This window comes from Choloepus didactylus, chromosome 4, assembly GCF_015220235.1.
Source record: "Choloepus didactylus isolate mChoDid1 chromosome 4, mChoDid1.pri, whole genome shotgun sequence".
Lineage (NCBI taxonomy): Eukaryota > Metazoa > Chordata > Mammalia > Pilosa > Megalonychidae > Choloepus > Choloepus didactylus.
Genome location: NC_051310.1, coordinates 79,665,893 through 79,682,768, shown reverse-complemented (window position 1 = coordinate 79,682,768; position 16,876 = coordinate 79,665,893). Strand labels below are relative to the sequence as shown.

General features: G+C 42.7%; 1 protein-coding gene across 5 annotated transcripts in view; it reads right to left on the bottom strand.

Annotated features, from left to right (window-relative positions):
- Positions 1-16,876, bottom strand: part of ADAMTS17 (ADAM metallopeptidase with thrombospondin type 1 motif 17) — a 419,938-nt gene that overhangs the window by 60,079 nt on the left and 342,983 nt on the right. For all 5 annotated transcript variants that reach the window (XM_037832907.1, XM_037832908.1, XM_037832909.1 and 2 more), the window contains 2 exons: positions 15,281-15,440; positions 12,038-12,173 (listed from right to left, as the gene is read on the bottom strand). In XM_037832907.1, coding sequence (XP_037688835.1) covers positions 12,038-12,173; positions 15,281-15,440 — 296 coding nt within the window. The remainder of the gene's footprint in view (positions 1-12,037; positions 12,174-15,280; positions 15,441-16,876) is intronic.

Below are 16,876 nucleotides of genomic sequence, written 5' to 3'. Positions count from 1 at the left end.
ATAGTTTTTTAAGTGCATTCCTTAATATTTCCTATATACAAGATCATGTCATCTAAGAATAAGATAGTTTTACTTCTTCCTTTCCAATCTGGATGCTTTTTAATTCTTGTTCTTGCTTAATTAAGCAGGCTAGAACCTCTAGTACAATTCTGAATTGAAGTACCAAGAGAAGATATCCTTATCTTGTTCCTGATTTTAGGGGGAAAGCATTCAATATTTCACCATTAAGTATGAAGTCAGCTTTGAGTTTTTCATAGATGCCCTTCATCAGGTTGAGAAAGTTCTCTTATATTCCTAGTTCGTTGAATTATTTTTAATCACGAAAGTTGTTGGAGTTTGTGAAATGCTTTTATGGCATCTATTGAGTTTAAAATTTTTTTATTCTATTGACATGGTGTATTTTATTAACTAATTTTTGGATGATAAACCAACCTTGCATTCCAGGGATAAGTTCCACTTGGTCATAATGTTTAATCCTTTTTATATGCTGCTGGATTCAGTTTGCTAGTATTTTGTTGAGGATTTTTTTTTTTTTTGCATCTTTATTCATAAGAGATATTGGTTTATAGTGTTCTTTTCTTGTAATTCCTTTGTTTGGTTTTGGTATGAAGGTAATACTGGCCTCTTAGTGTGACTTGGAAAGTATCCCTCATTTTTTTTTGGGGGGGGGGGTGGTTGGCATTGATTCCTCTACTATTCACTAGTAAAGCCATCTAAGCCTGTACTTTTTTTGCACAAGAAGTGTGTTTCATAATTAATTCAAACACTTTACTTGATACAAGTTTGTTCAGTTTCAGTAGGTTGCCAGGAATTTGTCCACATCACATACATTATCTAATAAATTGGCATACAATTGTTCAGAGCTTTCCCTTTACAACCCTTTTTATTCCTCTGTGGTCAATAATAATGTCTCCTTTTCCCTGATTTTAGTAATTTGGGTCTTCTGTCTTTTTCTTTTGGATAATCTTGCTAAAAGATTTGCCAATTTTGTCGAACTCTTCAAAGAACCAACATTTGGTTTCACTGATTTTCTCAATTGTTTTTCTATTCACTCTCTCATTAATCTCTGCCTCAATCTTTATTGTTTCCTTCCTTTGCTTGCTTTAGGCTTAGTTGCTCGTCTTTTCCAGTGCCTTAATGTGGAAGATTTGGTTATTGATTTGAGAACTTCCTCCTTTACAGCTACAAATGTCCCTTCAGAACTGCTTTAGCTGCATCCCATAGGTTTTGGTATTTTGTGTCTTCATTTTAAATCATTTGAAAATTTTCTAATTTCCTTTGTGATTTCCTTGTTAGTCCATAGGTTGTTTAAGAGTGTACTGTTTAATTTCCACATATTTATGAGCATCCCAAATTTCTTTGTGCCATTGATTTCTAATTTCATTCCATTGTGGTCAGAAAACATATGTTGTATTATTTCAATCCATTTACATTTATTGAGGTTTATCTAATGGTCTAGTACATGGCCTATCCTGGAGATTGTTCCTTGTGCACTTGAGAAGAATGTATATTCTACTGTTGTGGGGTGGAGTGTTATATAGACGCCTGTTAGGTCTAGTTTGTTAATTGTGTTGGTCAAATACTCTTTTTCCTTGTTGATCATCTACCTAGATTTTCTTTTGTCTATTATTGAAAGTGAGATATTGAAGTCTCAAACAATTGTTTAATTGTCTATTTTCCCCTCATTCCCATCACTTTTTGCCCAGGTATTTTTGGGCTCTGTTATTAGGTGCATATATGTTTATAATTTTTATATCTTCTTGATGGGTTGACCCTTTTACCGTTATAAAATATCCTTTTTATATCTAGTAACATTTAAAAATTTTTTCAAGTCTCTTTTGTTTGATATTAGTATAGCCATTTCTGCTTTCTTATGGTTGCATTTATATGACATATTTTTCCCACCCTTTTACTTACAACGTATTTATATATAAATATGCAACTTTAAGGAGAAAAGAATGATCCTTCCCTGGGACAAATTACTCCTATCTGTGGTCTGTTCATTTGTATCAGTGAGCCATCCAGCACAGGGCTCTGATAGGAACTGGAATTCATTAGCCTCCAAGGAGAAGGGATTGTTCTGGAAGGCTGTCACCAAGGACATCCCAAACTCATTCCTGAAACCTCACCAGGGACATGGCAAGTTAGGAACCCTCCCATCACCCCTCACTGCAGAGCCATTCCTTCTATGATCTGACATTCTTCCAGAACCCAGAGAATATATTTTTCCCCTTGAAATTTCTGATGCATCATGTTGTAATATGGATTTTTTTTTATTTAAGTGTTCCTCAGACTGAGTTTTACCTTTTACTTTTCCTTCCATGTAATTTGACATAAAAATAGAATGGAAATATTGAGTACTCAAATGTTCTTTATATTTCATTGCTCAGGAAAGTCAGGAAGAAAGAAGGACCTCTTGATGGGGTCCAGAATCTACATGCAAAGTGTTTCACAACAGGAGAAATCCTGTCACATATGAAAATGCTTTCTTGGAATTCTCTTGCCCTCTGTAATGATCAAAGGGAGGGATTTCACATCAAAGGATTAGGATGGTGGAAGGAAGAAAACATAATTTTCTAATTCTGAGAAAGCACCCTGAAAATACTTTCTCTTCTTCCATATTGAATATTTCCTAATAGAGATAAAGAAAGAATGTCTTAAAAAATTTACCTATTTAATTTAAGTACAAGTGAGGTTCTGGATTTTGGGTAATATCAGAAAAAAGTTCTGGAATTCAAGAGGGTTCTAAGATGGTGGCATAGAGAGGAGTGGAAGCTAATTAGTCCCCCTGGAACAGGTAGTAAACAACCAGAATAACTGGGGGGGGACAAATGTGACCATCCACTCATTATACACCAACCTGAATTGGGAGGAATGCCCAAGATCACAGCATAAAATCTATAAGCAGACCCAAGCCAAGAGCCCCCTCCCCCCATGGCCCGAGCTGCAAAGCCTTGTGGAGTTAGAGAGCAGCTCTTTCCAAGCAAGTGAATGCAGCCTAGCTGAGCTCCAACTGGGGTTTTAATTAACAAGCATGGACTGCTCCAAGTGTGGACTGCTCGTTACAAGCTACAAACCCCAACAAGCAGACAGAGGCTTTGGGTGAAGACTGACCTAGGAGAGCCAGAGGGTGGCTGCGGACTGGCCCTGAAGGGGACTTTCTGTCCCTGTTTTGGCTCAGTGGAGAAAGCCTCAGCCATTTTCAGTTCCCAGTGCTCTGACCCAGACAAGGGTGGAGATAGCACAGGCAGAGAGAGACCATTGAAATGCTAATGACCTCCCCCTAGGGGGTCTATCTTCCTAAGAGGAAAGGGGTGTGGCCCAGCTCTACTACCTGACTTCCATTCAGAACCAGACCCCAGAGCCTGGAGTGAAACAGCCATGGGCTACACCTCCTTACACCATTCTGGAATTACAGGCTGACAGGTGCCACCTGCTGGGCAGAAAAGCACAGTGACTTGAGGCATCACAGAGTGTACCAATTTTCTAAGATACACCTCAGGGAAACTGGATACTGAATATTTCTTCATTCTGGGACCTGAGCCTGTTCTGGTCTGGGAAAACCTGATTGGGGTAACCAAGGAAACCATGCCTAGACAACAGAAAACTACAACCTACATTAAGAAAAACAAAGTTATGGCCCAGCCAAAGGAACAAACTTACACTTCAACTGAGATACAGGAATTTAAGCAACTAATACTGAGTCAATTCAAAAAGTTTAGGGAAGATATGGCAAAAGAGATGAAGCACATAATGAAAAACTGAGTGTATATAAGGTAGAAATTGAAAGTTTTAAAAACCAACCAGCAGAATCTATGGAAATGAAAGGCACAACACAAGAGATGAAAGACACAATGCAAACATACAAGAGCAGATCTCAAGAGGCAGAAGGAAACACTCAGGAACTGGAGAACAAGACACCGGAAAGCCTACACACAAAAGAACAGATAGGGAAAAGAATGGAAAAATATGAGCAACATCTCAGGGAACTGAGTGACAACACAAAACACATGAATGTCTGTGTCATGGATGTCCCAGAAGGAGAAGAGAAGGGAAAAGGGGCAGAAGCAATAATAGAGGAAATAATCAATGAAAATTTCCCATCTCTTATGAAAGATATAAAATTATGGATTCAAGAAGCGCATACACCAAACAGAATAAATCTGAATAGGCCTACACCAAGACACTTAATAATCAGATTATGAAACATCAAAGATAAAGAGAGAACCCTGAAAGCAGCAAGAGAAAAGCGATCCATCACATACAAAGGAAGCTTGATAAGACTATGTGCGGATTTCTCAGTAGAAACCATGGAGGCAAGAAGGAAGTGGGGTGATATATTTAAGATACTGCAAGAGAAAAACTGCCAACCAAGAATCCTATATCCAGCAAAACTGTCCTTCAAATTTGAGAGAGAGCTTAAAATATTCTCAGACAAACAGACAATGACAGAGTTTGTGAACAAGATACATGCTCTACAGGAAACACTAAAGAAAGCACTGCAGACAGAAAGGAACAGACAGGAGTGAGAGGTTTGGAACACAATTTTGGGAGATAGTAGCACAGCAATGTAAGTACACTGAACACAGATGACTGTGAGTATGGTTGAAAGAGGAAGGATGGGACCATGTGGGACACCAGAACAAAAGATGAACGATAAAGACTGGGACTGCATAACTCAGGGAAACCTAGGGTGCTCAATAATTGTAATAAAAGGTCCAAATATGTTTTTACATGAGGTGGAACAAATGAATGTCAACATTGCAAGGTAATAAAAATAGGGTGGGATTGGGGGGAAAATACAATCAACACAAACTAGAGACTATAATTATTGGAAACATTGTATTATGCTTCCTTTAATATAACAAAGGCAATATATCAAAGCTAAATGCATATGGGGGGGGGGGGATAGGGAAAGGATATGGGATTCCTGGAATCAGTGATGTTGTCTGACTCTTTATCCTACTTTAGGTTAATGCTATCTTTCCTTTTGTTGCATTCTAGCTGTTATGGTTTTTTTTTTGTTGTTGTTGTTTTTCTCTCTCTCTTTCTCTTTTCTTTTTCTTTTGTCTCTCTGCCTTCTTTGACTCTTCCTCCTTCTTTGTGGAAGAAATGGAGACGTCCTTATATAGATAGTGGCAATGGTGCCGAATACATAAATATGTGACTATACAGGGAACCAGAGATTGTTTACTTAGGAAGGAGTAGTACGGTGTGTGAACAAAACCATCTTAAAAGAAAGGGGTTGATGAAGAAACTTTGAGGGCACTATATTGAGTGAAATAAGACAGACACATAAAGGCAAATGTTGCAGGGTCTCACTGATATGAACTAATTATAATATGTAAACTCATAGACATGAAATATAAGTTACCAGGATATAGAACGAGGCTAAAGAATGGGGAGCGGTTGCTTATTATGAGCTGAATGTTCAACTAGGGTGAACTTAAACATTTGGAAATGGACAGAGGTGATGGTAGCACATTGTGAGAATAACTAACAGTGCAGAAAGGTGTGTGAATGTGGTGGAAAGGGTAAGCTCAGAGTCATGTATGTCACCAGAAGGAAAGTTGGAGGTTAAAAGATGGGAATGTATAAAATAGTGAATCTTGTGGTGGACAATGTCCCTGATTAACTATACAAATATTAGAAATCTCTCTCATGAACTAGAACAAATGTATGACACTATAACTAGAAGTTAATAACAGAGAGTCATATAGGAAAAAAATATATACTTATTACAAACTATATACTACAGTTAGTAGTATTTTAACATTCTTCCATCAACAGTAACAAATGTACTATACCAAAACTATGGTGGTATGGAGGGGGGTGTGGTTAGGGGTATGGGAGGATCTGAGTTTCTTCTTCTCTGGAATAATGAAAATGTTCTAAAAATTGAAAAAAAATTAATTGTGGTGATGGATGCACAGCTGTATGATGATACCATGGGCAACTGATTGTATACTTTGGATCTTTGGATAGATGTACGGTATGTGAACAATCTCAATAATATATATACATACATACACACATACATATAAAGTTCTGGAATTCAACTAATACAAATTTCTCCTCACCATTCACATACCAGATGACAAGGCATGCAGTAGACCAGTGGTATTCAGAATTAGATTTACTTTTTTTTTTTTAATTTAGAGGAAAGCAGGAAAGAAAACCTTTAAGTTTCAGATGAGCTAGAAATGGATTAAACAATGATATCTTTTCAGATCTTGGCTCTAGCTAAAGATTCATGAGTTCCAGGCTTCATTCTTAAGTCACGATCTCTCTCTCTCTCTCACACACAGACACACACAGACACGCAGACATGAAACAAGCTTTCATGAGGAATGAAGGATTCCATTTAATTTTAACAGCGCCAATCTGGTTAAGAAAACTGAGCAAAGAGGATGAATTTAAAAATCAAACACGTTTCTCTGCAGATGACTCTTCAATTTAATCACCAGTAAGGTGTTGAATGTTCTTTTCTGAATTGCCCTAATTCAACATACAGTACAGCATGCACCGTCTGGGATGAAGTCACAATCATAAATACCATTGGGAAATATCTAATTACTTGGAATGGCCTTTTTGAGTGGCCAATAAGCTCTAGAAGACTGAAGAGGTGTTAAACCTGGTAAAGCACGAGCTATGTGCTTCAGGATGAGCCCATCTCACTGTCAGCTCCGCCATCTTGCTCCGGGGCTCTCTGGCACTGGGTCTTTTTTTTTTTTTTTTTTTTTTATTATTAAATTCAGTTTTATTCAAATACATTCACACACCATACAATCATCCATGATATACAATCCACTGTCCACAGTATGATAACATAGTTATGCGTTCATCACCACAATCTATCTCTGAACATTTTCCTTACATCAGAAAGAACCAGAACAAGAATAAAAAATAAAAGTGAAAAAAAACACCCAAATCATCCCCCCATCCTACCCCATTTGTCCTTTAGTTTTTATCCCCATTCCTCCACTCATCCATACACTAGATAAAGGGGGTGTGATCCACAAGGTCTTCACAATCACACTGTCACCCCTTGTAATCTACATTATTATATAATTGTCTTCAGGAGTCCAGACTGCTGGGTTGGAGTTTGGTAGTTTCAGGTATTTACTTCTAGCTATTCCAATACATTAAAGCCTAAGAGGTGTTATCTATATAGTGCATAAGAATGTCCACCAGAGTGACCTCTCGACTCCATTTGGAATCTCTCAGCCACTGAAACTATTTCGTCTCATTTTGCAACCCCCTTTTGGTCAAGAAGATACTCTCAGTCCCACGATGGCACTGGGTCTTAATGAGCTGACACACAGCTTTGCTCTTTGGATGGTGGTGGGGCCTCCTCCCTGCAAACTTTGGTCAGCAAGGTAAAGGCTTCTGGCCACAGTCATAACAGCTGAGCTGATGTGTGATTTCTGCCTCACCTGCCAGTGCCAGGGCCAGATTTGGCATTGTGTTTGTGCTGGTGTGCAGGATGCTGGAGAGAGGCCATCTGCCCCTCATGTCAGATTCCAGATTCCTCATTGTTAGGGCAGGGTTTTGGAGAAGTATCCCCAGAGTAGGTGCAGGATTAGAATAAAGAGGTGCTAATGGCATGCAGTTGGGAAGGCAAAGGAAACTACTGGGAACCCAATGGGAAAAGAGTGTCAAAGAAAATTAAAGGTGGATCAGGGGAAATAAGGGAAATGCAAGGGAAAAAGAAAAATACCTGTTTTTTAAAGGTCAAAGAATAAAAATAATATAGAAAGGCTCATTCACCTTGCCAGATTCAACAGTGGGTTGAATTTTGGCTTCTTTAACAAAGTTCACACTGTGGGTTCTTGGGTTCTTCTTCCAGGTTGTGGGATCAGCCCTCCAATCACGCCCACCCCGATTGAAACAGCCATTTGTCTCCAGACCCTAAGCATCTCCAAAATGTTTTTCTGATCAATGTGTCTATCCCCACCCCCTCAACTCCCACTCAAGTGCGGTTTTTACTAATGGATTGAATCTTTTCCCCATTTTCTATCACCTGTCTTTTAATGTCAACCTCTCCACTTTTCTTCATTTAATATAAATATTTGTACATAACATATAAATATATATACACACATATTTAATGAGGATTTGCAAAAGTTTTGAAATCTATCAACAGATGACACATTTCTTTAGTCAAACCGTGAATATTCTCTGGTGAACCATGAAACTACATGTTTGTGCATCCAATTTTAAGAAACAGTATAAGGTCAGATAGTTTGGAATAAATAAACAAGCTCATAAACAAAATGAGCTAGAGCAGGTGTCCAGAGATTTCTTTTCTAGGCTCTTAGGCAAATTCCAGGTGTTGGCTTCTCTTTTATCAATTTCACTTTCTCCTCTGCTTCTAGAAATCCCACTCATGCTTTAAGTCTGCTTTGCATGATTTTAGAGAGTCAGGAAGGGAATGGAAGGGGGTGGGATAGAAAGAGAGTGGGAGGGAGGGAGAAACCTATTATTTATCAAGTTAGACGAGAAGTTAGAAAGAACTATCTGTCTTTCTGTCCCCTAAATACCTAGAACAGTTTCTGGTGAATGGGAAGGTAGTCAATAAATATGCGCTGAGTGAGTTAATTTACTGAAGGCTTGCTATGCACCCTGGATTGTGCTGAATGCTTCTAAAATGAGAGTAATTGAACAATTAGGCCATAAAGAGTAACTCAGTATAATAATGTGTTTCGTATAATAAGAAAATACCTTTAGAGCTCAGGTTCACACTTCTGGGAACCTCATATCTCTGTGAGCAAAGCAAGCGGAAGTAATATTCTAAGGCAGTGTTTAGCAAACTATGGCTCATGAACAAATCTAGCCTGCAGACTACTTTGTAGAGCCCGGGAGCTAAGAACACATTTTAAAAGCATTATTTAAAAAAAAACAACCAAAGAAATATATGCATCAGAGAAAGGATGTGGCCCACAAAGTCAAAACTGTTTACTATTTAGCCCTTCACAGATAAAGTCTGCTGATCCCTGTTCTAAGGAGATACTAAGAATGTGCTTCTGAAACTGCTTTTTAGTGCAAAGTGTGTTTGTGTTTGGTATGTGAGCACCCAGGAGCCTTGTTCATGCTGATATCCTCTATCACAAGCTTGAGCAGCTCTGCAGCTTCTATTTATCAGTCTCCATGAATTGCCTTCTCTCTTGAGTATGGGTAACATTTTCTGATTCTTGTATGCCTAGTAATTTTTGATTGTATCCTGAAACATTGTGAATGATACAATAATCTAAAAACAGAAATAAAATGCAAGCCATATATGTAATTTTAATTTTATAGTAGTCATGTTAAAAGAGTAAAAAGAAACAGATGACTTTAATTTTAATAATATATTTTTTGACTCAATATAGCCAAACTATACTAATTTCAACATGCAATCAATACTAAAAATCATTAATATTTTACAATCCTTTTTTCCACACCAAAATTTTAAAATTTGGTGCTTATTTTACACTTGGAGCATCTCTCGATGTGGCTACTATATTGAACAGAGCTGCTCTAAAGTCCTATTCTAGAACAGAGTTGATTTTTGTTTGAGCGGGCAGCTAATTTGATTGGGAGTAAAAATCTCCAAACTCCGGCTCCCCTGGCATGGGCAGCAGCTGAAATCTCAGTTCAGGTCTAGCCCTCACTGGGCTGTGTTGTCTGCCCAGGATATACCTTATTTCCAGAAATTTGGGCAAAATTTGTACACGGAATTTGGGAGTCCCCCTTCTGTGGCTGTCTCCTTTCTGGGATTTCCCCCCCTTACTTTCCAGCTTCTATGGTGAACCCTCTCCTTTGATTGCTTAACCAGTGAATGATTGCAAGTATCTCACTGAGTTTAACTGATCCACAAAAATCCCACTGGAGCCTCCCTTCAGTTGAAAGTGATTAAACTGGGGAATTCATCCAGTGCCATTTCTTTCTTCCATTTATCCACTCCCTTCCAGTTTCTGCCAGCCCTCTCTAGCTTTCAAATAATTACTTTTTATATATTCTCTAAGAGTTCACTATTGTTCTCTCTGGAGGGTTGGTCCAATACAAGCTACTCCATCTTTATAGGAAGAATGCTTGACTGCGAAACTTCAAGGAATAAGGTTTAAAAACTGCCAGTCAAGACTTATGGGCTTTCTGAGAGATGAGAAGGAGGCTGAGTGGACTCTTCTCCATCGTGTATGTGTCTTGATTCCATCAGAGCAGCTCTGATTTCCTATGCTTCATCTGCTGGGTTTCTGTGTGTAATTCTAAAGAGATCTGGCTACTAAAAGAGTTTGAAAATGTGTTTTCAAGGTATAATTCCTGAGCAGTCACACCCTTGAGCCCACACTGACTTCTTCTCCTCTAGATTCATTTACCTTATGTGCTGGTTTGTATATATTATGTCCCCCAGACAAAGCCATATTCTTTAATGCAATCTTGTGGGGGTAGACATATTAGTGTTGATTAGGTTGGAACCTATTGAGTATTTCCATGGAGATGTGACTCAACCAACTGTGGGCAAGACCTTTGATTGGATAATTTCCATGGAGGTTTTACCCCACCCATTTAGGGTGGGTCTGAATTAAATCACTGGAGCCATGTAAAGAGTTCACAGACAAGAAGGAGCTCAGAGTAGCTATGAGTGATGTTTTGGAGAGCAGCTGTGAGTGACATTTTGAACAGGAGCTGCAGCTAAGAAAGGACAAAACACACCATGAGCAACATTTTAGAGAACCCCATTTTGAAATGCAACCTGGAAGTAAGCAGACGCCACCCACGAGCCTTCTCAGCTAACAGAGGTTTTCTGGATGCCAATGGCCTTTCTCCAGTGAAGGTACCCTTTGTTAATGGATACTTTATGGCCTTAAGACTGTAACTTTGCCATCAAATAAACCCCCTTAATAAGAGCCAATCCATTTCTGGTGTTTTGCAAAATGGCAGCATTAGCAAACCAGAACATGTTACTTTCTCATCATTTCACAAGGGCCAGGCTGTCAACTCCTGGTTTCAAGCCCTGGCCCCCACTGTGTGTGAGAAAGGATTGATGGGTTGTGGGACAGATGCTCCTTTCCAAGTGCTCAAAAAGACCTGCTCACCTGTGATGCTTTCCTCAGAGCCTTCAGCATTTTGGTAGAATCTTATTTTTAATTTGCCAAGAACCACATAAAATCAATGAACCAGCTTTCACCTTCTTGCTTGCCTTCTTGTCTTCTCCCTCTTACTCACCCACATCTTAAGAGTTGGGGGTTGGTGCGAAAACCCAATGCTTTGTGAAACTCTTGCTTCAGGTCAGTGGTGCCTATTGCACTTAAGAAACATCACAAACTGCCATTGGAAAAGTCCAGCCCAGTTACGAACGGCATGGAACCACAAAACAACATCCATTTGGTTCAACTCAGTGCAGGAGAAGAGGCCAAAGAGGTGATGTTGTACAACATAACAGCCGAGGTACAGTGTAGTCTATCACTAAAACTACTGAGAAAAAGAGGCTTGATGGATGAACACATGCCACAGAACTCATCTCACCTGACAACCCAAGAGGATTCACTTCAGACCATGCCAGTGACATGGCCGGGAGAGCTGGGGTTGAGAACAGAAGTTCTGATGGACTCCAAACACTAAACACCAAGACTGCCACTCACTGGCACTGATTTCAGCCACCGAAATGGTTCAACCACATTCGCTAAATTTTTGTGCACACTCACTCATGGGTGCTCACACGATCACATTTATTTCCTTTCCCTCCAAGGCCAAGTAATTTGGGGGAGCTGATGTGGACCAGTTACAGGTGTGTGGCGATGGCTACCTTTTCTCAGTGAGATGTTATTAACGGTTTCCGTGTGATGCCTTCCAGCTAGGACTGTACAACTCCAGCAGAGTTTTGGCTTAGTGATAGGAAACTCACTATTTCAAGTAGGCAGAGATCATTCAAAGATGACAACAGAAATATGGCACGGAACGGGACTGTGGTATTGACTGCGTATTACAATCGACCTGCTCATGGGTAGTACTGCCCGGAAGCCCCGGACCCGCACTACTGCACAGGGCCCCTTACCGTGACTGGCAGGGCTGCACGTTGCACCTTCGCACCTGGGGCTCCGGGCGGCTTGCTGGAGGGCAGTCACTGTCGTTCGCCAGAGTCATGGTCTTGTTAACAATCCGTGTGCAAGACACGATGGTTCTGCGTTCCCCTGAAAACCAAGCCACAGGGAGCTGAGCGGTGGCAGCCACACACATGGCCCCGGAAAGGCCGTTCAGGCTTGCAGGGGAGGGTTCGGGTGTAACTTTTGATCCGTTTTTCATTTAAAGTGACTTGCGATGCTTTATGGGTTGACAGAGAGAAATGAGGGGCGTGTAAGACAGTACAGCATGGGGCAGGAGAAAGATTCTAGAATGGGATCAGAAAGTGATGATACCCCAGATTAGCTGTGACCCTGGACAGCTCGGGATTCATCGAGGCGAAATCTGATTTGGGTCATCAATGGCACCCAAGACTGCCAATCTTACTATCTCCTCATTTGATGGTTAAAGCCTATGCAGATCTGGTCTTGATTAAATACCTGTACCTCAGTCCTCACCAGAGAGCACAACTACCCATTATAGATTTCCTACTTGCCAGGGTGGAGAGACACATGGCAAGTAGGTTTCTGAAGGTCACGAGCCCTGTGTCCTCTAGTGGGGAGTCCTGGACCAATGGGAGAACTTGTCAAGCCAACCGCTGCTTATGCTGAAGCAACACCTGCTCTTGGGAAACTTCCTAACCCCTCAAACTGGATGAAAAGCTACTCTCTCGGGCATTTCCAGCATACCTTACATGCTGCTTGGCCATGACTTTGTCCAGAGGCCAGCTGAGTGGGATTAGGAGGAGGCCCCTGGAGCCAGGCCATCATATCCTCGCAGGTTAACTACCAAGCCTACTGTGCCTTGGTTTCCTCAACTGGGCTTGTTTACTTAACCCCATCCCCCATTCCCCTATACCATGCCTTAGGGTGCTTCATTATGGTTAAAATGAATGAATGTATAGTCCTTAAAATAAGGCCTGGCAGGTGGTTAGCACTTGATATTCCATATTATTGTTGCAATTATTATTATTTGGGAAATGGGTGATACAAGATTAATAGGATGTCAGGCACCACTCCTTGGATCCCAGACTCCATGCTGGGTCTGTCTCCTTGAGAATCAGCCATGTGGGGATGACTCAAAATCATGGCATTCCGACACCACACTGCCAGCCTCCTACTGCAGCCATTGGCAGCCCTGTGGGGACGAGGCAAGCTTGGAGCCGCTGCAAGCTAGATTCCAGCTTCAGCAGCAGGTCCAACAACTACAGTTGGGAGCTGCAAGTCTTTGGTGTCATAAAAGCATGTCACCAAGCCAGTGGCGACAGCGGCATTCCAGACCTCCCCAGCCTAGGAGAGACTGTAACTCCAACTTGGCCGTGCTCAGTCTGCAGCAAGTTGTCCAAGAGGAAAGGCCTGGCTACCATCTGGGATGTGAGTCTGGGCTGGATTTGGAGGTTGGGGGCTGCTAAAGGAAGGTCTGAGGGGGTTGGAGAATCTGAGGGCTGGCAGGGACCCCCAAGGTCCTGCCATCCACCATGGGCTGCTTGCAGAAGGCTGAGCACAGGCAGCGGGAGTGGTTAGCCATGGTGAGCAGGAGGGGGCAGTGTCAAATGGGCTCAGTGATGCTATGGCAACAATTCCTCCCCATTGGAAATAAATGGATAGGTCACTTAAGTCATCAACAATCCTGTACATACTGGGTACGTGACAAATGGCCAAACAGTGGCTCAGGCTTGGGGATGAGGGTTGGGGGGCTTGGCCCCTGGTTCCACCCTGTCATCCTGCTTTTTGGGGTGGCATTCCAGAGCCCAGGCCGGCCTTCTTTCCTCCGTCAGAGCCAGTCAAAAAAACACCTGTCCTGTGTCCTGTCTTCCATGGCCCTTCTGTGCCCTCTGTTAAGGGGACGAACGACACTGTAAAGGGGTTGCCGGCTAAGAGTGCAGAGCAGCTTCTGATCATTCCCCCTAACTCACACAGTGATAACACCAGGCCTCTCATTCACAGTGACTTGCCAGCTTAACAGGCTCCTGGGCTTACCCCACAGACCCCACAATGGGTGCGAGGTGTGAGCACCCCATTTTAGAGGTGGGAGACTTCAAGCTCAGAGAGGGGAAGTCGTTTGCTGAGGTACGGTGGGAAATCGTGGCTCCAGAACTCAGAACATTTCACCTGACTTCAGTACTTTTTTTTTTCCATCTGTGCTGGTTTGAATCTGTTATGTACCCTAGAAAATACTATGTTCTTTTAATCTACTCTTCTGCGGGGAAGACCAATTGTGGGTGGGATCTTTTGATTAGGTTGTTTCTATGGAGATGTGACCCCACTCATTCAAGTTGGGTCTTAATTAGTTTACCGGAGTCCTTTAGGAGAGCCCAGAGAGAGAGAGAGAGAGCTCAGAGTCAACACAGACCCAGACGGTTAGACAGAAATGCCCCAGGAGAAACAAGCAGAGAAGCTAAGATACGTAATCCAGAGTTTGCATCCAGGAGAACCTAAGAGAGAAGCTGAGACATTCTGGAGAAAGCCACTGAAACCAGAAGCTAAACCCAGGAGAGAAGCATCAGCAAAGCCAGCCATGTGCCTTTCCATGTGACAGAGGAACCCTGAATGCAAGCAGCCTTTCCTCAGAGACGGTATCTTCCTCTTGATGCCTTAATCAGGACATTTTCAAGGCCTTAGGACTGTAAATTTGTGAACAAATAACCCCCCATTTTAAAAGCCAATCCGTTTCTGGTATTTTGCATACTGACAGCTTTAGCAAACCGGGACACCATCCTATCATGGAGTTTGGTTACTGAGGCAAAGAGGATGGGGCATTTGGGGGCAGAGAAGTCTCTGGCGCCCCTCCCCTCCACCAGGCGGCAAGCAGCAGGTGAAGGTCTGTCCTTCTCATGCCCAGGGTCAGCTAATCAGATCCTAGACAAGCTGGCACACTGGCTCACTGGTTAGGGTGAGGGGGCCCAGGGCCGTAGGCCAAGAAGCACGTGGGTACAACTCCGCATTTGCAAGCCTCTGTCCAAGTTTTCTTTGCAGAGATTTTCAGTGGGGAGTGCTGAAGTTCCGGCCTCTTCCATGCCGTGTGCCCTGGCTGCTGAGGGCTCTGGATTGACTTCTCCGTCCTTCAGCAAAACCCCAAAGCAAATGGGCAGCAGCTCCTCCCAGCACGCCTTCCTGCTCCTCAGCAGCGCCCCCCACCCCGACTCGCTCCATCAGGGCCCCCCAGCCCAGCTGCTCACCGCCTCCGCACTGCACGCTGCATCCTTCCCAGCCGCGGTGACTCCAGAAGAACGGAGAGTCCCGGGGGCTCTCCGGCTCGCTCTGGTTTTCTGCAGTGTCGTTTACGGGGATGGTGTACTCGTAGTGAATTCCATAGTTTTGGTCATGAAACAACAACACCTGGATTGGCAGCAAAATAGAAGGCCACCTTAAAACCCAGCGAAAGCCCATGACCGGCCTGCCCTGTGGCTACTACCCGGCCAGGGGCAGCCAGCTCTTTAGTGGGTTTCAAAGCAGGTTCAACGCAGGGAACACTCCTTTATTTCAGCCTTGGAGTCCCCAGGTCTGCATGCAACCATTCGCAGGGGGGCTCCACTTTTTCCTCCCAGAGGGACCAGTTTGGACAGGGAGTTTGGGGGTGGGGGCAGTGTTTTGGGCTTTCATTTTATTTTACCTGGAGAGAGCTGCTCCATGCAGGAAAAATACATGTTCCCACACACTCACCCACGGAGCTGCTTTGGAAGACAGAGGAAACACAAATATCTGGGCTTTTATCTAGAAAGGCATCCAAGCAAGTAGGATTATTCTTTAACTCTGCCTTTCACCATCCTCTCACCAGTTCTTGCTATGTGCCAATGGGCCCAGGGAGCCTGGGGGAAAGCAGGCTCACCAACCACAGGAGTCCAAGGATGCTGAGCCCTGTGGTCTTTGGGGAGATGCAATTTCTGCTGCCAAGGGAGCTGGGATGATGACAGCCCGGAAGTGGCAGAGGACCAGCTCAGGGCTTTAAGCTGGGGGTGGGGGTTGAAGGGTCGCTCATATTTTCTGTGAGCCTTCCTAAGCTTGGTGACCCTTTACATCTGAAATCCTTATGGGTGGTGCAGAATGTCAGCTCTTTGTTTGGTAATATATGTGACAAGCACTTCCTGCTTTATTTCTCAAAACATGATGGTGCAAAACAAGCTCCATGTAGAAGTTGAGAGTGGGCTCACTGTGGATGACGTGTTTTCAGGCCGAGCTTGGAAGCAGTCGGCACTGATGGGTGGGTGTAAGCAGCTAGGAAATTCACTTCCAGCTGGGAGGACGGGCTAGCAGGAGCCTACGGCAGAACATGCAGGGCCCAGGAGAAAATTGTGCGAGACACAGAGAGCCACCTCCCTCCCAAGCACCTCTGGGCTCTCGATGGGCTTAATTACAGAGTGGAGATGGGGTGCTAAGAGCAGATCTAAGTGTAGAAATGTCCACTTCCCCAGAAAATATCCTTGTAGTAATGCATTTGGAAAAATGCCTTCAGTTTAGAAAACTTAAAAAAAACCTGTGCTTTAAAAGGGGAATGAGACTGGTGAACTGAGAAGCCATATGAAACCGATTTCGTGCTATTTTCTAACCAAGCATAATTTGCATGTGTGTGCAATTGGTTTCAAATGCAGGTCCCCAGGGTTTTAATGGTGCCCCCAGCTCCGCAAGCAATGCTGGGACAGTGGTTTTCTATTGCGAGGCAGAGAGGTTCCTTCCTTCTCATTTCTGGGTTTAAAAACACGAAGTAGCAGTCATATTTCAAGAGTGAAAAATCAGTACTATTAAGTGAAGGTATAGAACTTCAGACATATCACTAG